The 24,428-nt window shown below is 43.7% G+C and overlaps 1 protein-coding gene across 1 annotated transcript; it reads right to left on the bottom strand.

Annotated features, from left to right (window-relative positions):
- Positions 1-23,694, bottom strand: foxo1a (forkhead box O1 a). The gene is made up of 3 exons (XM_068584959.1): positions 22,680-23,694; positions 4,651-4,842; positions 1-4,178 (listed from the first exon to the last, which is right to left on the bottom strand). Exons 1-3 carry the CDS (start codon positions 23,343-23,345, stop codon positions 2,991-2,993), a joined length of 2,046 nt encoding a protein of 681 aa, XP_068441060.1. The 5' UTR covers positions 23,346-23,694; the 3' UTR covers positions 1-2,990.
- Positions 23,695-24,428: the final 734 nt, after the last annotated feature.

Here is a 24,428-nt window from a genome sequence, read left to right as displayed (position 1 = left end):
TTATTCAGGTCTTAATACATTAATATTGAACAAGTTACATATTTGTATTGATTGCGAATCACACAGCACAATTCCAATTTATTCCTGTATAGAAATTCAATGTAACAGATTTTCTTTTTAAAATATGTAATGGGAAATCTTCCTCTTGTTGAGGAGCACTTTGTTATAACATGTAAGGAAAAGTGCAATATCTTCCTACTCCAAAAAATTACAAAAATTGGTCCAGAATCTGCATTCTGAGCAGGACTTCTCTGACAGACTAAATATTGTGTTTTCCATTTAAAAAATTCAATATATCTTAACATTTTTTTCATTAATTTGCTTTTCGATGCTATTTTCTAAAAATTGTAGCTAAATACAAGAAATACAACATTGTCAGTTAACAAAAGCTTAGCATATTAATCACTTTATCATCTATTTTCTAAATAAACTTCATTTTTATCCCATATACCTATCTGGAACATAGAGTTTTGACAACAACGACACCATAATATCTCACAGCGCTATGTTACAATAAAATATCTCTGTCATACGTTCAAAGAAAAAGAAAATAGCAACAAAAATTAACGAATACAATGCATAGATTCAATCATTGAAAAATGTAGGGATATAATTTACTTTTAGAGTGAATCCTGTGTGACACTGACTACATGGATTCATTACAGTTTATCCTGACTTGAGTGACCGGCACAAATATATTTAATTCTGACCATGATAAAAATGCTCAATATATCACTTTGACTTCAAAAGGCAAATTTGGCTATAGTACACGATGGCATATTTGGGTAAGAAAAGGCAACACCTGGCACCAAAGCCAAACAGCAGCTTCTTTAACGGCCTTTTGAAATGTTAAGAATTTAATTTTACTCTTCTTAAACCTGCCCCACTTCCTGGATTCTTAAATTTAAACAACATTGGCGGTGTCAGATCATGTGCTATTACTGATCTGGAGTATGCAAGTTTTAATTTCCACCAAACACTCAAACTAAGTAAAGAGCACCCCACCTGTTTGGAGGGGAACTCATTCATACAAGGACTTAAATAAAAACCTGCATACTTAGAGCCCTTTACAACGCATGATCAGACTCACGCTCACGTTGGTGGTTTTTGAATAAATAATGCGATAAACATTAAGGTAGAGTAGGCAGCTAAAGTTTGTTATCTCTAAACCACCCGGTCTTTCAGCCACTGAACCAGTCGACTTCATTAGAAGCAGCCGTGTTCACAGACACCATCTTCACAAAAGGTAACCACAAACTTGCACACAATTTGTGACGGTATTATAAGACAGGCCGACAAGCTCAATGTTAGTACAGCGATAAGTGAGAGAAGCGAGACAGAAAATGCAAATATACACGCTCGATAAAATACTTAACACTTAGTGACGCTTTTCAGGCATAAATTAAAAGCAGACTTGATGTTAAGAAGATGATTGGAGCTATAAAATCACACGTTAACGTTATGTTATCAATCATTAGACTTGGAGATGGGTAGAGGTAGAAGGGGCAGAGTGAATGTGGAGTCTCATTAAAAGCAAACAAGCTGATCCTACCGATAGCATCTGACAGCGCTTTTTGGACAAAAAGTCATCATACTGTACTAAGTTTAATCAGTCACACTAACCGTTTGAGACAAAAAAGAAATTATCTTTTGTAAGTTCTGAAACTATACAGAGGACAGGCTGCTTAAATACTCACAGTGTCTTTAATGACAATCCTCGGCCTCAACGCGAAAACAACAGCGGTACAGAATATCTTATATCCACCAACCTGCCTTGACCTCTTAACATTCACATAGCTGCGAAGCGTTCAGGAAACCCTAACAATAACCATCTTTATTTCTTCTTTACTTCTAAAAAAAAACAGTGAAAGCAGAAAACTGGAAATAAAGAATACACTAAACTTTTTCTTCAAGACTGCTGGATTTGAGTATCTTCTGGACCGTAGACATTTACAATATAAAACCCTTCAAGCCTGCAGTCGATATCTACTTGGTTAGGCACAATAAATAGGCCCCTGTGGTTTTAAGGTTCAGAGTGACGAACGACTCAGAACAATTCTGATGTCTGAGTGCAGGTTATGCACTAGAATAAATCTATATTAACCACAAATAATTTAGGTCTGAAATATATACGAAATTCAATAAACATCTACTACATAATTTTAATATACATTCTTAATGTATGTACAAGAAATCAGAAAGTGTGATACATTTTACAGCCTGATTGAGAAGAATTCCTAAAGCACAGATCGGTCCACTCGATGTGTGTTTCAAAGAATCTGATCCAGTTTTCAACGTGGGCTCACTTCCGCTGCCTTGACTTTTGCTTTCGCTCTGTAAACACTATTTACAGTCTTAGAAAACACACTAAGAGGCTTGATTTTATAAACTGCTTGATGACACTATGTACATTCAGGCATTAACAAAGTGATTTATTATGTAACATGATCCGAGGATCCCTTGAGAAGTCTTTCACTTTACATTACATCAGATTACCTTCATGATTCTCCTGTATTGGTAATCAATTATCACTGCGCTGTACATACGGAGAGGTTTATTGTGGACACCCGGTAAACATCATGGTATGAGTTTGTGCACTTCTTAAGATTGTGCTGCTGCTGCTGATGACATGTAGTTGGCAGTGTCACTTGTAAGGAAATCACTGCAACCTTGGTGAGTAAACCAGAGAGGTGTGTTTCAGTTTGGCTCTTATGTTAAGGCAAATTGTTTGGCACTTAGTTTGTACAAATTATTTGATATTTCAAAGATAACTCCGATTTCCTCTCCACCAGTTCAAGGGCTCGAATGGAGTTGCGTCTCAGTCCGCTGATGTGATCCGAAAAGTATTTTTGAAACGGAAATGTTGATGGATGGTACGATGACTGCAGGTTGAGTTAGGTTGAGGATTAAACATCCAAAGATACACTTTTGTTTTGTCTCAAATGAGTTCCGATTGTGCCTTTTACCAAACAGCAACAGCGCTGCAGTGTCTACCCTGACACCCAGCTGTGCGTGGTGGTCTTCACCCCATGGGAAAAACCTTGTTGGGTCACCATTGGCTCAAAGTTGAAGTCCAGGGAGTCTCCGTCCATCAAAGTGTCGTGAAGGACCGTCTCCATGTCAAACTCAAACTTCTCGATGGACATGTCGTCCAGGTCGCTGGGCAGCTTCTCCGGGTGCAAAGGCTGTGGCAGGCCTGGTCGGCCATATCCGTTGGTGTTGAGAGGGCAGAAGCCACCGGGCATGCCTCCCGCACTGAGGTGGCTGGAGAGGCCATAAGGCATCTGCATGGGGCCTTTGGCTGCAGGAAAACGCGTGGGGACCCCACTGTGGCTCAGGGACATGAGCAGGCGGCCATTCATGGCCGGTGACGTGGCCAGGGCTTGGCTGTGCACACTGCGAGGGTGATTGTGAGCGAGACAATGCGGGTGGCCGTTCCCTCGAGCCATGAGTTTGGCTGCATGCTGGCTGCTGCTGTACGGCGGCAGCATGCAGCCTCCGCTGGACTGAGACACCACGGTGTCCACCGACGGCATGAGCTCACTGTGCTGGTCTGTATCGGACGTCAGCAGCTCCTTCAGAAGACCCGCGGGGCAGCTGTACTGGCCCATACTGGTTCCGAAGCTGGGCTTGCTCTCTGGCAGTGTCTGCAGCGGCATGGACGACAGAGTGTTCATCCCTGCTTGGCCATACGCACACTTGCGGTAATCCTGCTGAGGCTGCGCGGCCATGCTGGCGGAGCTGTAAGCGGGGTAACCAGGGCTCGGCTGCATCATCGGAGAGGGAGAGGGCTGAGAAGAGCCAGGGGCCGTCCCCCCTCCTCCAACCTGAGAGTTGTTGGGCGAGAGCAAGTTCAGGTTGTCCAAAAGGTTCTCCATGACATTCTCGGAGCCGTGTCCCAGAGAGCCTGTCATCTCTGTGAGACTGGGCAGGGTGGCTGTCATCTTGGGCCCGGGGGCTCCCGGGTAGCCCATATGCACGTCTGCCTCCCCGAGGTCGTCCTCGGGCATGAAGGGTGAGAGGCGACCGCTCAAGGTGCTGGCGTTGGAGCTGGTCCGAGGCCTGAAGCTGTTCCACGCGTCAAAGTCATCGTTGCTGTGGGAGTTGGGGCTGCCAGGCCACTTGGAGTATGAGCCTGGGCTGTCGGCGCCGCCGTCAGGTCCGCCCTGCAGGGACAGCTGTGGGGAGAAAAGGAGACACTCAGAGTACTGTATGCACCAGAGACATTCAGTGGAACATGTGTTGTGGGCAGAAACTATTGGCAATACAACCAAGGGTTGGATTTTATTATGAAAAGATAATATTGTCATATAAGTATTATCCCTGTGTACCGTATCAATAAAGTCATACTATTTTGGGAATAGCTTTTTAAGGGATGTTTACAGACATGAAAACTTTTCGAAACAGTTAGATGGATGGATATAACTTCATTTCCTCAGACTCTACGAAGCTATAAAGGCTAGATGATTGTATTTAGCTGTAATGTAGCCATAAAGACCAAGAACGGGCTAATTTAGGGTTAGAATATGACCAACATCCCAAATGATGTCTGGCCTTTATCATGATACATGATGAAAAAAATCTTGGCATGGTTCAAACATTTATAATGTTGGAGCACAAAAGCTAGCGCTGGATTCTTTATTCATCTACCTTTTTCTTAGCAGCTCTTCCTCTGCTCTTCGTGAACTTGCTGTTGTTGTCCATGGAGGCTGCCCTGCGTCGCGGGGACTTGCCGCTCTTGCCTCCCTCCGGGTTCAGCATCCACCACGAGCTCTTTCCCGTGCCCTCATTCTGGACGCGAATAAAGCGGCTGTGCAGCGACAGGTTGTGTCTGATGGAGTTCTGGGGGAGAGGGAGAAAGAGGGAGGCTGGTTGAGAGGCAGACACACCAGAAAGTTGACAACAGAATTATCTTTGACCTTTTCCCACAACACCTCAGATCCGTTTTTGCACATAACTGCAAATCCATCCATACAGATGGTCCTTTTTTAAAAACACATTTGGCTTAAAGGCGAGAAGTGGAGCTTTTAAAGGTTACTCAAGGACGTAACGTTATGTTCAATTCAAAGACATGCACGCGCACAAACACACACCCTCCATGAGCAATACATCATGACCAGAACAAGGATTAATCTCCAGCCACTCGTATCTCCACACATAGTGTACATGAGGGCCTTTATTTCCTACACAAAATCAAAGGAGTCCATTTTAAAACACCAATATACCGACTCACATTCCACCTGACTTTGTGTTTTGTCTGAACCAGCACAGAATCAAATGGAGGAAACCGACACATTAACGTTGCTTAGTGACACCCCCAGTGGAAAAACTAATTTTTGCGCAGGAAGCTAGTGAAGCGGTATTAAAACACTGCAAACAAGAGCGAGAATATTGGGCAAACGCCTGCAAAGCAAACCACAGACAGAGAGACACCATATGTGTCCTTCTTTACTGGAACAATGACTGTACTTGGGCCCTTTCTTTGTTTTTCGTCCTGTTATGGTTTTTGAAACATTTAATCTTTCCAAACTGTTATTGAAGTGACCATTTAACCCTCGGAGGATAAATTACACTCTTTGGCTCCGTATTGTGTCGCGTCCGGGCCACAACATGAAGTAATAAACCTTGGCCAGACATTACTGTGCATGTGTAAAGCTTGTTGTTTTGGAAGAAAGGCTGGAACTCCCGACGCACACACACACACACACAGAGAGCCTAGCGTGCATAGTGGCGCACGTCATCCAGCCCGTTCCTGCTGTGAGTCACTGCTTCACATCTGGTTCACAGCCTCTGCTCTGGTTTCACCTCTGCTTCGCCTTGTCGCCACCATCTCATGTCCCATTCCAACCTAAGTATTTTCATTGTCGATTTCTTTCTTTACTGAAGTATTCAATGATTTGTTAATTCCCCCCCAAACGTCTCAAATTCATAAACAATGCTGGTCCCAGTTTTGCATTGCCTTCAAAAGATATCTTCAAATTGCTTGTTTTGTCCAACAGCCTAAAAAACAAAGCTATTAATTTTTTTACCATGATATAAAACTGTGACATGGAGCAAATTCCACCAGCCAGTTAGTGGTATACGTCCATAAAGTTGGTAGACAAAATCGAAAAGATAAATAATAAGAGGCTGTATCCTGACTTCTCTTAAAACACTGCCTTTCTCATAATTCAACTTGATGCCATCTTTTAATAGTCTGTTAAATGCCAACATATTTCAAAAACCACAACCCGAGTTTGTAATGAAAGGTTTCACCTAGAAAATGTAAATCTCTCGCCCAAACTGAGATGACCCTGATGACGTCATAAGGGTCATGTTCTCAAACTTTGGAAAGCTCCCTCCAGAGCCACCGAAGACAATACTGTTTGTCTCCTCGTGATACGTAAACTGAGCTCCGTGAGTAAAATAGTCTGCCTTTAAACAATGAACAGAATTGTTGTTGAATCATTTTCAGACAATCAATGGCTCAATAATTGAACTAATCTGCGCATCAAACTCTATTAGCTTCCTATCCAGTCTTTCATTTTCCTGTTTCTTGTTTTTTTTTTCTGTAAAACATCTCCTGTTTTTCCTTCCCTCTACCTCTTTTGTCTCCTCTCTGGAGGACCTCAGGCGCTCGGGCACATGGGGGCCTGCATGAACACTGGCCCTTCACAAATGACACCGAATCAAATGACCCAACTGTCTCAGCCAATAGTCTCGGGTTAGTCTGCACTGTCGGAGCGACGTGACAGCCCTTCCCTGATGAGCCTATCAAATGCTTTTCTCCTCACTCCTCACCGCATGCACATCACTGACAAAATGTGAAAAGTAAAGTCTGGTCATGAGCCTCTCCTTTCCATGGCCAATAAGAGTGCTGGCAATTTCAGCTGTGCTGCAACAAGGAATGACTGCAATGTGAGTGCCGATGCCGTGATGCCCTGTTACAGCCCTATATCTTCCTGATGACAGGAAGGAGAAACTCACAGCTAAAGTCTCCACTTCGGAGGCTCTGGTTTCTATTTTGGCTGAGGTCAGAGTCAATACCAGTGTATTGTGATTCTGGAGAACGTTGTAAAAGCAGTTCAAAAGTCTTGATGTAAGTAAAGGGGTCATAAAAACGGCTCTGATGGGAAATACCAGAACTCGGCAGAACTTGGAGTGCTGTGTGGGGAGTGTGGCTGAGATGGTCTGGTGGGGCCAATGGAAAAGACTCGTCTCCCAGTGTGTGTGTGTGTGTGTGTGTGTGTGTGTGTGTGTGTGTGTGTGTGTGTGTGTGTGAGAGAAAGAGAGAGAGCTCATGGTTTGAGTGCACTGGCAGTACGACAAACAGCAGCGTGGTATGGTTTTTATTCTGTCGCTCTCACCACTGCAGCCAGTGTTATTGCGGTTTGAAAACGTGATTTGGGATGAACACACGCACATGAACACACGGTCATACCACACTTAATGACACAAAAACCCACACACACGAACATACAAACACATTTTTTTCCGCTTTTTTTTTTTGTCTGTCCCTTTTGGACTGTATGTGACACTGATCTATCTCAGTACGCAGGAATCTTAACATTCCAGCTAATCACTGTGTGCAAAGTTCATTCGTAATCTCAGCCAACTTGTTAGTATCTCTGAGGAAACAGTAAAGGCAGGATTCCCAGCCAGGCAGCCATCACAATCAACATTCCTCTGCAAGGTTACAAAACTCGCAATTTCACAGAACTGAACTGTGATTACCGTCGCACGAGGACGGACCTATCTTGTGTTGTATAAATATATGACAATAACACCATGCCATCTCAACAGTATCCCATCCCTTTTTTCCCACCAAAAAAAATAGACGGTAAAGACAAAAATAAAAGATTGCATGAAGATAAAGTAACCTGCAAAATACTATGAATACATAATGTTTGTAATGTGAACAAAAACCTTTTTATCGCACTGAGGAATTCAGTCATTGGAAAACAGGTAGTAACTTGACGTTATCTCTGAAGGCTATTCCATGCAGCCAGAGATAATAAAAATACTTTTCTCTGTTCTGTCTGAGCCCGCCGCAACCTCTGTTCTCTGAGTCAACAGAGCGGCGCTGGCTAAACACGAGGAAGTGACCACATGAAAGAGGACTGTGACAGGAAACAGAGCTGACTTCCTGCCTCACAGGAAACGTGGCGGTCATGAGGCAGAGAAAAAGGCCAGGAATGCGAAGCCACGGCGTCGTGAGCCGAGTGGACAGCACAAGTTAAACTTTGGTCCTCACGGCCATCAAGTTTACTTTTTGCAACAGGCGCTAATCCATGATGTCACACTCTTTGAAAAGTAATGCTCACTTTGTCATGTGACTGCTGAAACTGAGTTACATGACTGGATACGTCATGACTTTTCCAGTGTGGGGAAAGAGAGAGAGAGAGAGAGAGAGAGAGAGAGAGAGAGAGAGAGAGAGAGAGAGAGAGCAGGTGAATCACTTTAGATGGGAGGCTATTTGAGAATAGAGAAAGAGGGGTTGTGTGTGACAGAGTGAGCATGCATCAGTAAAGAACACACTGTGCTGGTTTAAACTCCCTCACTGGCAGCTCTACTGAAAGGCCACAGTGTTCAGTACATCACCCTCTCCTCCTCTTTATTCCCTATCTCCTTTCCTACTCATTTAATTTCATCTCCTCTCTGCTATTCTCCTCTCCTCTCCTTCTTTGTCATTATATTGTTTAATTTATTCTCTTTCTCCCTCCTCACCTTCTTTCCTTGTCTTCTGTCACTTCCTTCCAATTCCTACATTTCCTTATGCTGTTTCCTTCCTTGTCGTCTCCTCTCCTCATCCTGTTTCCTTTCTTCTCATCTCCGCTCCTCTGTTTCCCCTTCCTTCACCACTCCTCCCCTGTCCTCTTCCACTCTCTCCAGCAGACAGAAGGAGTGATCTGCAGAAACCTGGAGGCAGTGAGCCCGCTGGTACACTGTCCGAGGTGCTGACGCTCTCAGAGCTGCTTAAATGTCAACTCGTCGATTGAAAAAAATCCCCAGAAAAGCAAACACCAACCTTCTTGCAGAGATGCTTTGAATCAAGTGAAGCCACAAGTGAAACCTCAGCTGCAAAGCTCCATACAGCTATAGAGCATCTGCAGCAATGCACCCTCCTCCCTGACTGAAAGCGAGCAGCAGATTTGAGCTCACACGCCAGCAGAGAAATTTCACAGATATCTACCAGAGATATGGAACCTGTGAAAGTGAAAAGAAAATGTGGTCTCCCTGCACTATTTCCACTGAACTCATTAGCGAAACGGTGCTGTCCTGAGCAAGCCTTTTTCAGTTTGTGAACCGTGTTTCAGACTAAACAGTGGGTGTGCTCCTGCTCTGTAACTAGCTATTTTCTGTGTCATGTCTGCAGATGTGAAGAGGGCAACCTATAGAGTGTGTAGTGCACCACTTCTAACCGCCAAAGTAAGTATCGCTAAAGCTGGAGCTTGGTCATGTCTGGAGCCTTGTGCTGAGTCTGGCTGAGTTTGAGCAATGTGGTTAAGAGAGAAAACACGTAAACCTGTTATTAGCTGAAGGCTAGCTCAGCAGACTGGTTCTCCGGGCTCCTGATGAGCTGGTGAGGCGACAAGTGACAAGGAATTAACACTCACTGAAGTCACAAAGTCACCGAAAGACACTCTTGCGGAAGGGTTTTTAGGTGCGCTAAAGGTGGTGCATTGTGGTGAACTAGCAAGAGTGAAAACCTTTTACAGCCATGGAAAGAGCAAACATGAGCAAGAGGTAATAGTTCATTTAACAATCAGTTTTTCAACTTTAAATATTTCTTTGAGAAGCTTTCGGGACCATTTTGGGATAAGTAATCACTAGGAAATTAGTCAGCGCTGGTATCAATTTACAGTTCATCAACAGCCATTTTAGTGTTGTTCTACTGAAAAGAAAAGGAGACTGTTACACTTCGGTTCTACTGATCTTCACACATAATCAGATGCACAAGTAATCTGGCTGTCTCTTTCTAACACACACACACACACACACACACACACACACACACACACACAATCACACACAATACACGCAATAAAACAATACACCTTCACATTACCACATTCGCAAAGCAATCTGAATAGACTGCGATGACTTCATATGTTTGCAGTTTGATAAGTTATCATCAGTAACAATATTGAACTGACCAGTGGTAATCACTGACCTATTTACTTAAGCCAATACATCAATGATCATAAAAGGCAGTGGAAATAAAAAAGCAGACCACAGGAAATGTGCCCTTTTTTTAAAATATTATTTATACCCTCGGTTTCATTAAAAAAAAAAGGAAATGACTGTTGTCATTAATGTTGCGTAGCAGCGAGCAACACAGCACAGCGCCTCAGGTCGAGAACGAATAAATGTGTCACTGTTCGCAGTGATACAAAAATAAGTCTGTTTGGCCACAATTTCTGTTTTTAAAAGCAGTGCCGAATTAAAAATGGAAACTGACCCTAGCACATGGTTTGAACCAGTAATAGATTATCTCTGCCCTCGCCCTCTGTCCCACCCCCTTTACAGTCTTCTATTCCTCTCTTGTCCTTTTCACATGCTCCTCTGGGACATCATGCACGTACACTACTGCCACAGCTGATCTTACACTCATGTTGCAGCAAAAAGGGTCCCTTCTCGCCCGCTGACGTCAACTTCCAATTATTCAATTTGGCAGAGAGAGGGGAGAGTGAAGGCCCAGACACAGAGCGCTCAGTGTGGCTCTGCTTAAATTCACTTTCGGGTGCTTCGAGCCCGAATGGCGGCATATGACTTCCAGCAAAGTACCTCTTCAAAATGGTGAGTTATAAGACCATCATATGGCACGGATGGAAAGGCAGAAAACACAAGTCATGCAGCAGCAAATCTGTCTGCAAATGTATTTACTGACGGCCTCTTGGCAGGATCTCTTTTTCACAATCCTCTGCAAGGAATCTGAGTGGAACCCAATTCCCTCCCCCCAAACACACACACACACACACACACACACACACACAGCTAAACTTGGAAGCTTGAGCGGATGATGATTGGTTAAGCTTAGGATTGATCGGTCTCACAGACGCTGCTGACAAATGATAAATAGCCCATGAGTGGTTCTGTGCATAGGGTGAGAAGCAGCAAAGCCACAGACACTCCAGGATCTTTCACCGGCGTATGGTAGTGTGAGACGAGTAGACGCAGTCGAGGGGCTATTAGCGAACTTCCTGCTGCATTGTATCCGCACAGGAAGAGCTGGCCGGTCCTGATACTGATCCCATTGATGCTTCTGGTTTCAATGCAAAATGCTGCAGAATGAGGCCCTGGCTGGTGCAATGCAAAGGGACTAGCTAAAGCCAACAGTGGGTTCAAGAGCCAGTACTTCCTAATCAAAACTCCGAAGTCTGACTGGGCGAAATCAGAGGAAAAGGGAAAAGAGGGGGGCTCTTGTCCAGGTACGTTTTTCCAGCAGGTTTACAATGGTGGATAAAGCTCTCACTGTACATCTTAGAAACACTTCCCCCCTTTATGACTCGACCCCATTATGGATCTAAACAAACAAAACCTGGTGCTATTTCCTTTAGTTTGGCCAAGGTCTGTCATTTAGACAAATCGCTTCGAAAGAAAACTTGGCTGAATGAGTGAGTAAGTAAATGGTATATTCAAAACTTTTAAATACGCAATCAACAAGTTTAACAGTGAAAACGGCCATTAACATCTAAAAGACAATAATTATATATAATTATTCCAAGTTTCAGATCAGTAAGCTGACAAATATCTTCGTACGTCATGACAATGGACAAGTAGTTCATTTATATCTTCGCATGTAGCAGCTTAACGTACGGTTGTTCAAGAAATGACAACTGTGGACTTTACCCGCAGCTTTGTGATAATTCAATGTCATCACTTATTGACCTTCACTTTCTATCGTGTTGTCATTATACAAATTTATGTTACAAAGCAAAGTGATAAAAACTAACGAAATTAGTGATTGCACGTTTTTTTAACCCCCAGTTGGCACAACTGTTTTCATTATCACTAACACAACTTCTTGTAATGCTTACACTTCAAAATATTTCATTGCTTCAACTTCAACCATAACTCTCAAAAAGTCAACACGTGTGAGAAGTTTCAAATGTTTGTACTTCACTTTAATGCTATAAAACAATGTATTTAATGTGCCACAAGGTCCATAAATGTTGGCTGCAAAGAAAGAGAGCGACTGATTGAATTACACACACATTTATTTATGATAACTGCTACATTTCAAATAATATCCCAGCAGCGAGTTAACGGCATTGGGTGGCTACATGCTGAGCTCTCCCTTCGCTGATTTCCTGACTCAGATTTAAGCAGCACACAGCTCATGTGTACGGACAGGGACCGGGTTGTGCGGGCCAAGTTTACCATGCTGAAATATGCGCATGTGTTGCTACGTGCAACACAATGTGAGCCTGTAAATGCACAGAGCTGTGACTGTGGAGAGGGGATATTTTTCGCCTCTGATCAGCCGAGCGGCTGGGCTGGGCCGCTGCCTGCTCCGCCTGGATAAAGATGCAGTGTGTGGACCGCTGCTGGGTGCCTGTGTGGCGGCCTGCATCCATAGGCCTGACCCACCACGGCAGGCAGGCAGGGTGGGGAGCCATTGAGGGGTTATATTTATAAGCCCGTTACCCCAGTTCAACCTGGCAAACACGGGGATATCCCCGAGCTGTTTTTATGGCTGGATGTTGATTCCAACCACAAATCCCTAATGGAGTTGAGCCTGCTCTGTAGGCACTGACATAAATAAGTGCACTTCCCAACCGTTTTCATGGGGAAAAAAGCAGTATACTAACGATATTAGTAATGAGTAAACGAACAATGCCCACCCACAGCGTTTGAATATAGATTGTTTTCTTCAAAAGTGCAGCTATGACATGTCTCCTGTTAAATAACAGAAATGTCACAGTATTTTATTTAATTGGCAATGATATTCCCGAACACTAACCATGATGCTGTTTTTCAAGAAATTATTCTTTAATAATAAACTTCTTTGTAGCTTCTTCTTTCCTTTCCTTTTAACTCTCCCACAAATCTGTCCATGATGCAGTCTGCACGTTGGACTGTGATACACTTACCTGTATGACGAGCATCATGACTCATGCTCTGCCACAAATTGTTTTGTGCAGAGCAAACACAGTTTTCTGAGAAAAGAAAATACCTTGAAGAGCTTAGTGAAGCCATTATGTGTTTTTTTTTCACGGGCTCATTATGAAAAGGAAATAACACTATATATATATATATATATATATATATATATATATATATATATATATATATATATATATATATATATATATATATATATATATATATATATAAGAGAGAGAGAGAGAGAGAGAGAGAGATAGAGAGAGAGAGCGAGAGAGAGAGCTCTCAGAAGGGTTGATGTATTTAGCAAATGTTTTCTCACAAACTAAAGATTAGTTTTCTTTTTCCCAGTTGTCTTAATTTTTCATTATCTTTGTGTACTTTTGCAATGCACAACAAAGTTTGTTTAACATAAACACACTGCTTTGTTAAACACTTGTGTACCGTTGCTATTTATTTATTTGATATTATCAGCAGCGTCCTTGTTATTTGGCGTTGTTGCTGCCATCGCCATTTGATGACACACATGAATAACATGAGAACAGCTTGTCTTCATTTTGCTTGTTGAAAGAAGTCCTCAGTAGTCACAGAAAAGAAAAGTATACCAACAAAAATGCCCGCCCAACATTAAAAACATAATCTCAGGAATAATAAAAGACACTTGATCGTTCGCGATGAGGGCTCACATGTTTGGGAGAGACAATAGATAGCACGTGTGACATTCGACCAGGGCACTGAGACCTGGACCTGGCATCCCAATCACAGCGGCCATTATCAAGCTGGCACCAGTACAGGGCAGGGCAGGAGCGCACATGAGCAAACCAGAGCCTCACGCCAGCATTCACTTGTCATTTAACTAATGTCAATACAGTATTTATCAGCTGGTTGTGTCAGCTTAACCACAGTGTAAACCACAATATCTTAATATGATCATTTAAATCAATGTTTTAGAGGAACGATAAGAAATAACACTGATTAATTTGATTACCCGGCTAAGTGGAGCTAAGCGAAAGAATGGAAAATAAATACAAAAATGAATAAAAGGAAGCACTGGAACAGAAGAAAGCGACAAAATTTGGCGTCTTGCTCGGTGTTGCTTCCTCTACTCATGGCATCACCGCCCTGGGGCTGCATACCTTGTGCTTCTTTCATAGCACCCACTTCCTTTGCATCTCTTTAAAGGTACAGGAGGAGGTGGCGGAAGAGAGAAGTAATCGAGTTGATGGGAATTTAAGATAATTCATGCAATCACTGCAGACAACTTCATATCACTGACATAGAAACTATGTTAGGTAATAAAATGAAACTGATATTGGTAAAAACAGTAATGGCAACTGTGGCAACTAATGGCAAGGACCAACTGTGTATTACGTTCACCATGTGGAACATTACATTCATCATAATCATGAGAGAGAGAGAGAGAGAGAGAGAGAGAGAGAGAGCGAGAGCGAGAGAGAGAGAGATTAATGCTGGATAGAAGATGTTGGTAACTGCACAGATGTAAAAATGGCACCATGGTAGATTTTCTTCTTCTTTTTTCTCACCTTCTGCTAAGTACAAACTAAGGACTAATGCTCAGCTCCAAATGGCAGTGTCCTGAAAAAAAAAAAGTTTATGATGATTCATTCTGGATTCTTAACACGACGACACAAACCCCAGCGTCTTTGACAAAGCAAGATTCCTTTTTCTCTCACATGTTAATTACTTCAAAGAGGAGAGGGATGATTCATTGAGAGAATAAATGCCTTCACGTGTGGTCACATGTCTAATCTGCCTGACTGCACTGCTGCATTTCCTAGAATCCAACACAGGAACCTTTAATGGAGAAACTCCACATTCAAGCCATACAGTAAAATGTTTTAATTGCCCTGCCCCGGGCACACGTGAAGACTCTCAGGAAAACTAAAGACATCCCATCATTGCCAGACGTGACTTTGGTTTGAGTCCATGCGGTATGTGCTAGTAGAAGCTCAGGTCAAGAGAAACCCAACCGCTGGTAACTTCTCTCTCCGCGAGGTGTTTCTTTTGTAAACACTAAGTCATCCAAGAGCCTCGCTACACAACACAGACAATAGTGCCGCATTGTTGCTCCACCGATGCGAACCCGAAGTGAACACCCCTGAGGGCGGTTACACTTTGACGCACTTTGACCTTGAAACAAACGATTATTCACCGTGACAACAAAAGCGGGGGGACCTGCTGTCTGACGCACAGTCGTAGCGGCACTTCTGATTCAAGTGTGCATTTAAATTCCGACCCATGCCAGCCAGCTACAGAGCGCCTGCGAGCGTTCATGTACGTAAACGCAATCGCACATGCCTGAACGCACGTGCGATTGTATGATAATGCCCGGCCAGCCCGACAGGCACCGCACTTAATCGCCTTAGGGCGGGAATTGCACAACAATGTGGGTCTGGGTAATGCCTGTGGTTTGGGGCCCTCAGCAGTGAGCGGTCCCGTAAAAAAGTGTTGCTCTACTCCCTCCCGGCGCGTCTGCAGCTGGTTCACATAAACACAAAAGCTTTGAGAAACTGATAGGACATCACATTTTTCATGGTTGAAGAAGCGTTGAGGGCTTTCACTTCTTGTTTGAATGGTGACATTGTCCAAAATCCACAGTTCCTCATCCCACACTGTAAAACACTGTTGAGGTCTTCCAGCTCACCCCACGGGAGAATTTTCCAAACGTTGTGACTGAGGAGAAGTTGTGGTGGAAGACGGAGCAACAGCATATTCTGTGAAACAAACTACCATTCCCGGTTAAACCCTCTGCCAAAACAGACAATCACGTGCTCTCGGCCTGCTACTACCAAACCCGCACTGAGAAAAACAAAACAGTCTGACTCATCCTAAATGACTGTTTACCTGACCACGCTGCTGGAAGTCAACTCTTTTTTTTTTTTTACTCCAGAGTACAGCAGCATGCGTGGGCACCTTTCCTCTCTCCTCTGATGAATGAGGCTCTATGCTCTGCTGCAATCTTTTTAGATATCACTTAAACTCTTGATGCAGTTACTGGACTCCACATTCACTGAATGATCTGTGCTCTGGCCGACAGCCAGAAACAGAACTGACACAACAAAACTCTGGCATCGTTGCTGCGGGTTTGTGTGATGCCAGTGTCTGAGGTGGGTGGAAACACCGTATGTATACACATGATTTGTTTGACTTCACTGAATGAAAGGGGCACTTTGCTGGGATTTTCCTGGGTCCTTTCCAATGAGATAGGCTGCATAAGGGGGAAGTTAGTTGTAGCACCAGATGTGTCATATTTATTCATATTTTTGTATCAACTATAAAATGGTTAGCTAATGCCAATGATGGAGATAAATAGAAAAATATGTAATTTAACTAGAAAACCTTCACGGTCAGTGACATCTATTGAACAAGGGATTATAAAAGCAATCAAATTCAACAGCTGTATAGTGAGGCCAAATGATGTATTTTGCATTGACAAGCACAGAAACGTATCACACAACACTTTTACATTTTAAAGTAAAAATGTCTCGTTGCAGCTAGACATTTCTTGCCGTAGAAAAAAAAAACTTTGATTGTACGGCAGACTATCTGGAATATCAAAAAGCAAATCAAACCCCTCAATTATTGCTTATTGAAAGTAAAACATACTTATTACATAGGTTCTTCGTGTTTTGAGGACCTTTGAGTGGAGAGAATCGTCTGGCAAGAAGAGCAACGACCAGACTGAGTCTGAACTTGTGAAGCCTCTTTCACTCAGACAGAAGGACATGATCCCCTGTGTGTGGTATGTGTTTCTCACAGCTTCTGTTGTTGCCCGGTGGCTTCCTCCCAACGGCATTCTGGACCATGCCGTTATGGAAACAACTGTCAATACTTGTTGCAGTGATGCGACTTCATAGCTGTAGAACGCCTAAATCCATCAATAAGCAAACATCTACCACACACAGAGATAAACACCATTTGATATCCCTGCTGTGCCACACTAACCTGTTTTTTTTTCTTATTGACGCCTGTTGAGTTTTAAGTCATTAATATCCCAAAATGTTTCTTGGTAGAGGAAATGAGAGACAGAAAACAGCAGGGAGCACTGAAGCCGGCCGGTAAACAAATGTGGAGGATAACATAGGGTTGTGAAATAAAACACTGTAGTTTCACAGTTGCCTAACCCAATCAGTGTGGATGGGCACAGATTCATCACTTTGAACATGACAGTAATTTACACTCATCGTCATCACTTTTCATACCATGCTGAGCCAAAAACACCAAACATAGGTTGATCTACTCGTGCTGAACTAATTATTCAGTTAAACTGGTAGTTGTGATGTGCATTTCCAATGTTTTTGGAAATAATTTGATATTCAATTAAAGTAAAAAAAACAACCAACACGTGAGCTGATAATGTAAATAATCATTATTGCACACCTTGTATTGAAGACTAACAGGATTTTTAACACCCATGGTGTGCACATCAAAGCACAAAGTGATGCCGAAGTGAAGCAAAGAGGGTGGAAATAAGCCATTGGAAGGAAAGACTGGATTGATATCAGCTGGGGAGAGAAGGAAAGTCAGAATATCACGCCACAATAATAAAAAAAGAAAGATATAAACGCCTGTGCAGGAATGTTCCCTGTGTTGGCCTGTCTGTCTGCCATCGTGTCTGTGCATCTGCCAGCAGCAGGGCTTTAATTATGAGGCCCAGGTTATGTGCGCACACACACACACACACACACACACACACACACACACACACACAGGAGACTAGCGTCCCACATATCTCTAACACAGTGCCTCACAGTTCCGCTGACTAACCAGTGGCACCAGACTTTGGCCTGCGGCTTCTTGATTCCAGTAAATGTCTTGTTATGCAACTTCTAACAAGTGTCACCCAGTCTGAACTTAGAGCGTTCTGGGTCTCAGCTGCTCCCTCTTTCCTTCTCTTTATCTTTTGAATTTCAATTTCAGTAAGTGCTTATCTTCTTCAGGGTCTGACCAAAGGGGGGACAGTAAGCCTACACAGTGTTAAGTGTGCCCTGCTTTTGTGCGGAGGCAGAAAACCAGGAATGGAGAGAGGCAGGCGGCGCAGGCAGGAAATGGGGAGGAGGGTGAGGAGCACTCCTCCAGCTCTTTGCTCTGAGAAACACAGCTGCCCCTCATGTCTTGGGGCAATGCCAAGGTTGGACTCCTCGGCTGCCTCAGGGGGTGAGGTGTGTGTGTGTGTGTGTGTTGTGTGTTGAAGCAGTAGAAACAGGAGGACTGCTGTTCTATCCAGCTCTGTGTCCTACTAATACACATTCAGACCCAGAGAAACACGCAGTCTGTGATCGGCGATAAAGTACAACCGGCTTTGTGCTAACTCTGGATTAGCATGCTTATTCTTAGCTTCTGTATTTATTTAAGCCATACTGTATACCTTGGGTTCATGGAGGGTGTGTGTGGGGCTCGGGGGGTTTCTACATGAACTGTTGGGAACTGTTAAGGCAAATGAAACAAAACAGGTACAAATGTGACACAAAGTTATCAATTCATTTAATTTGATTCGACTTCAGCTGTTAGCATGACCTTCCATGTGATGTTTACAGTAAGTTGAGGCTGGATAATATATAAGATGACATCAATCTCTAGAACTTGTGCTACACCATTGGTAGCAATCCGGCACTCCCAAGTCATAATACAAGATATCCTCTGTATTCCCTTATCTATATCTTTAATATTGTTGTACTTCAAGCCTGGGTAATCTTAGGTGAAATAGTGTTGCAAAATATAAGCTTCACTTTCCACCAGTATTTTTCTTTGCATTTATTTGCCAATGGCAAGATTGGTGGACAGTCTCTGGAAACATGTCTGATAAGAAAAGGCATCCATTTCAGAATTGTTTGCTTTTATTATGTGTTTACGCTGAAAAACTTATTTACAGCAGATAAACCAGTCACATCTCTGGAAGCCATGCGTTGTGAAGTCACATCACAGTATTACACCCTCACACTTTCTTCTGTTTATTGCTCGACTAAGAGGGATTGCAGTCAATGGGTGCATTTACCTGGTAATGACCCCAATGTCACCTGCTGTACGATCCGCTCGTACCTGCGTGTTTGTCTGCGCCTGCACAGTTTGTTTGGAGATCCGTGGGAGTGTTTACCAGCGTAGGTTGAGGAATTTCAGGTCAAGAGAGCGCTGCGTACAGAGGAAACCTATGACCGAATTGATCTCGATATTGACATCAAAGAGCGGCAGAGGCACCCGGCTTTACCGGCTGAAACCAAATATTTATCCTGTGGTGACGTACGCACCGTGACGAAATACGAGAAAGAACCGATTCTTTCGCAAGTATGCAAGGATGTGTGCGTACTGCATGTATTGTACTGTAAAGATGTTGTGTGTGTGTGTTTGTGTGTGCTGCAGCGTCAAAACACGATTTGTAATACTAGAACTACATACATTTTATGGTGTGAAATAAAAGAAAAAAAGCGGGACATTATTAGAAATAAATAAGCAGCTCTGCAGAGAGCTTTGGTGATGCATAATTTGCGCCATCTGTTCTTCTTCCTGTTGGATGGCATCATGTGCCAGGCCCAGTGTCCAGTCCACTTGCAGAGCCTCTCCAAGCTGGTCCCACCTGGCACAACTGTCCTCAAAAATCACACTGTCGCAGACGGCCCAAAAAGTGTGGAGGCTGCCATGACTCAGTTCAGACACGACCGACTGTGGAGGATCAGCAGCGCTGAGAAACGAGCTCGGCTTCAAACAATTAGAGAGCAGACAGCCTTAATCATAGATTAATGAAAACTTCATGTGCTTCAGTCCGTTCCCTTCGGGAGAGCCCCTTCTGTTCAGAGAGATCAGTCACAGAGAGGAATGATCTCAAGGTAACTTCAGTCAGACTGAACCCAAAGTGATTTACAATCAATGTTTGAGGGTGTCGGAACAGCCATCGGGGTCACCGTCCTGCAGCACAAAAGAAGCCACTTTCACACTCAACTACTGCATCAGCCCATGATTTCCAGGCACCACAAAACGTGTATAGTTCTCTTTCTGTTTGTTTGATTCTCTCTCGGAGGTTAAAGTTAAAATCCATGGTTGTATGATTATTGTTTTGGAGGACTTTTCTGTGAATATGGAGAGTCCCTTTGCAAAGCTGGTGTCTTCCGCATGAGGTCTGCCACACAATTTACATATTTACGTGTTTCCAATCAGTCACGGCGCCTCAGTCGACAACATATAGTCAAATTAAACGGAGAGGATCAAAGAGTTAAATACTGATTAATGAATATCACAGTTTGGGAATTCATATTTACATCAGAGAGCCATTGGAGGAGAAGCAACACAACAGCTTGTCTCTGGCCGCGGCTCATAAGTAAGTTCGCGGTGAAAGGACAATGTGTGATGGCCCCCCTGTGTGAAACCAAGGGGTGCTCCATGAATAACTCCTCTCGCAGCAGTGAATGGCACTCTGCTTTCCCACAGTATTACTCAGTCTACACCCCCAACATGGCAGGATAAGCAGCGAGCCCAGGCGGTGGCTGAGCGCCCCTCTTCAAGCCGCCATTCGCACAATAACCGTTAAATGGAGCCAACGGCACTGACTGAAACAGAGACTTCTGTTTAATGAGGCACATTAACTTGTATTGAAAAATGTAAATGATCCACAATTGTATGTTATGATGCTGGATTCCTATGTCTTGACTACTCTCTAGAACCTGCTAAGAACATAATAACCTGTGTGTTAGTGTTTTGAGCTGCCACCATATCGACCACACTACCTATAGATTCTTTATTCAGATCAACTTTAGCGTCCAAAAACTGTCCCTCGTGGATTTATCCCCACATTAATGCATCCCTCTTCATTTTGTATTAATTTTTCTGGGATGAGTGTTATTTACTGTCCAATGAGACCTTCGCTCTTTTCAAGCAAAACAGAAAGCAAATTCATACAAGCAGCCCTGTATTAAAAGGGACACACACACACACACACACACACACACACACACACACACACACACACACACACACACACACACACACACACACACACACAGCAATGGCATAGGAGAGATGCTGCACCTTTCAAAGTACAATGTTCTCTGATGAATAAGTGGAGGGAAATGTTGCTTTTCCTACTTGCACAACATCCTCTGCCCAGTACCTGCTTTGTGTACTTGCCTGTGCGTGTTTCACCACACTGAGGTTTTTTTTATTTTCTTTTCCCACTCCCATATAATTTGACTGACGGGACGTCGTTTGACAGCTTAACATGACTTGTGTGCCTTTTGTAAACACTGCGGTCAATCAGATGAAAATGGAGCAGGGCGTTGCTGACAACTGCATTTGTAGATTTGTCGACAACCTTTTTTTTTAATGGGTTAAAAAGCTAAATCAGGGTTTGGCAACATAAGAAAGTTGTGACTGAAATATTATAGGGTCCACTATACTACCATTATTGTGATTACATTTTTTTTAAAAAATTTTTTTAAACAGAACTGCCAGCGTTGGTGCCTGACAGGAAAGTGTCATCACACAGCACATGACTCAAACATGGAAGCTGTGACAACGAAAGAAAGAAAGAAAAAAAACCCTCCACAACTGCTTTAAATTTTATTGCCAGCCTACAACAGAGGGAAGCCGCAATAAATCTCTCAATGTGTGACTACAGGCTCAATATGATTTCCTGCTGGGAGAGGAGACTGTCATTAATTTATTGTCAGACACCACTGAAACTATGTGTCTCCGAAGGGAGGTTTACGCCCTTCAATAGTGTTCAGTGGGAGGGCCTGCCGCACCACATCAGAAATGTTAAGTCCCCTCTTGTGTAATGTCTTGGCCAGCTTTCAGGACACATGAACACTTCTGGAATCTCCTTTTAACAAAATAAGGCGCAGACTCTAAAAGAAACTACAACTTTGATTTACCCTTGAAATCCAGAATAAACGTTTGAAAAGACCAGCAGAGACAGGAGATCTGTTTCAAACACAACACGCCAGAACTCACAGCATTTATGAAAAGCACGTTGAGGGAAGCAATAAGGCCGTGCTGTTGAGTCAGCACACTCATATAAATCACATACTGCAGGGAGAAGTCAGATGACTGTCGAAGGTCATGGTAGAAATTGCCCAGTTTACTGAATTGCCATGGATGGGTCACAATGGGAAGGGTGGGAGAGGAGGGGAGGGGGGGAGGGGACATGGCTGGGTGCAAATTCTAAACAACGTAGCATACACTTAAATATTGATGCATGCATGCTCTGTTGTCATTTTGTGGGTGGGCGAGTGGTGCAAATATGACTAAAATACCCTGCAGGACACATATCAGTGACAACCATGCATGATAGGGATAAACAATAAACAAATCAGATAAAACCACATAATAGCCACAAACAAAGACATGGAGGGATATTACAGCAATACCACAGGAGATAAAACATGTAGCATAAAGCACATCTGCGTCCCTTTGTTAACCCACTGCTGAACTGGAAAACTGTGTAGGCTACAAGAACTACGCGCACACACACACACACACACACACACACACACACACACACACACACACACACACACACACACACACACACACACACACACATTATTTCCAAAGTACACCAAATTACAAAACAAACGTACCTTCCAGCCTGCAGAGCTGTTGCTGTCACCTTTGTCCTTGAAATAAGGCACACTCTTCACCATCCAGTCGTAAATCTGAGACAGAGTTAGCCGGTTCTCGGGAGAACTTTCGATAGCTTTGGTTATGAGGTCTGCATATGACATATTCCCCCATGCGTTGCGCCGGGAGGAGCTGCTCTTCCTCTGGGCAGCGGCGGCAGCTGCGGCCGCGGCCGCCGAGGACGACGAGCCCACCGGGGAGGAGAGCAGAGACACCTGTTGCTGCTGCTGCTGCTGCTGCTGCTGCTGCTGCTGCTGTTGCTGATGCGGGAGTTGCGGGTTCGGGTGCTGCTGATGCTGATGTTGCTGCTGATGTTGCTGCTGTGGAGGTTGCTGCTGTGGAGGTTGCTGGTGGACGCAGTTCTCCTGACACTGGAAGTCGGCGCACAGGATGACCGGCTTCTGCTCCGGGAAGTCCTCGGTCTCCTCCAACAGGCTGAGGTTGTTGATGAACTCGTTGCCGGTGGGCTCCTGCTTCACGGACGGCACCGGCGAGGACGTGTTGGAGTCGCCCGGGTTGATGAACTCCGGCCGGGGCAAAGGCCAAGTGCATGACCGGGGCCGCGACAGGGGCTCAAAATCCGGGTCAATTTCCACCAGGTGTGGCTGCTGGGCCGCTTCCGCCATGGTCGAGAGGTGACGGAGCCAAATGTTACAATGTCATGTAAGTGTGACGAAGCTGTCGTCCCTCAAACGTCGCAACTTCGCCTTTGAAATGTGCGAACGAGGTGAAGCTGTCCGGGAATGCTGTGCTCCGCCTGGGCGCAAAGTGTCCACTGAAAGTCACATCCCAAGCCGGTAAAAAGATACAAATCTGTGTTAACAAGAATAAAAAGTATGTTTCTAAAGATCCTTTTCCTGTGAAAAACAAGTTGTCTGAGTGTCCATAGTGTGTTGACCCGACCCGCTGCTTTGTTTTGGTTGTCCCGTAGTAGTGATGTTCCGTGCGCGCCCCGCACAGCCTGTTGACTCTCTGGGTTGTACAGCATGTGAGGATTTACTGGAAGTATCATTTGTCAGCTGACACCGCCCACATTTGATTGACACTAGACGAGCGCCAATGAATGGCATCGAAAGTGTTGGATGAAAAAAGGGGTCCTTGTTTTCATTCTTTCGTCTAGTAAACATCTAATCTGGGCACCAACAAACAAAATACGAAAAAAAAACTTTTATGTCATGTGTGTTTCTATCTCTATCCCCAGACCGGGATTTCCCTTCAGACAATGATGTTACATGTTTAATCAGAACAGTAGTGATCGTGTCAATATCACTAAGTTTATACTTCAAATCAAATATCAAATCTCGAAAATAGGGGTTCTGCATGTAAACACAAATACTGATAATACTAATTCCAACTCTGTAAAGCCTGATTAAAAAAAGAATAATATGTTTTTAGAATATATATATAAGTATATTTTGATAAAGAGACACGGGGAAGAGTGGCACCTCCGTGTTGAAATGATACAACCAAACAGTTTCGGTCTTCAGCTGGAGGTGTGCTGCTCCTCGGTGGTCTGTCTGGGTGTTCCCACCCACTGTGGACTTTATTGACATCTTGTGGCAAATATGAAGAATAACAGCCAGCCTCAGCCAGCATCTCTCTTCCGCATTTCCATTTGTAGTTGTCAGCGTGGCAAAGACAACTCACCGAAAGACAGGTTTTTTTGTTTGTTGAATCACCTACAGCGCTTTCTTGTTCCATTTATCCAT

The sequence above is a fragment of the Clinocottus analis genome, unplaced genomic scaffold, assembly GCF_023055335.1.
Source record: "Clinocottus analis isolate CAN_PGR_092001 unplaced genomic scaffold, fCliAna1.0.p SCAF_2, whole genome shotgun sequence".
NCBI lineage: Eukaryota > Metazoa > Chordata > Actinopteri > Perciformes > Cottidae > Clinocottus > Clinocottus analis.
Note: the sequence above shows the minus strand (reverse complement) of the source record. Positions and strands in the feature narration are given on the sequence as shown.

Bases quoted from the DNA above. Each gene is read 5' to 3' on its own strand.
- foxo1a (XM_068584959.1), bottom strand. From the start codon at position 23,345: ATGGCGGAAGCGGCCCAGCAGCCACACCTGGTGGAAATTGACCCGGAT. The intron at 4,843-22,679 runs GTACGTTTGTTT...CCTCTCCCCCAG, and splicing joins ACAGCTCTGCAGGCTGGAAG to AACTCCATCAGACACAACCT. The intron at 4,179-4,650 runs GTAGATGAATAA...TTCTCCCCACAG, and splicing joins GAAGAGCTGCTAAGAAAAAG to CTGTCCCTGCAGGGCGGACC.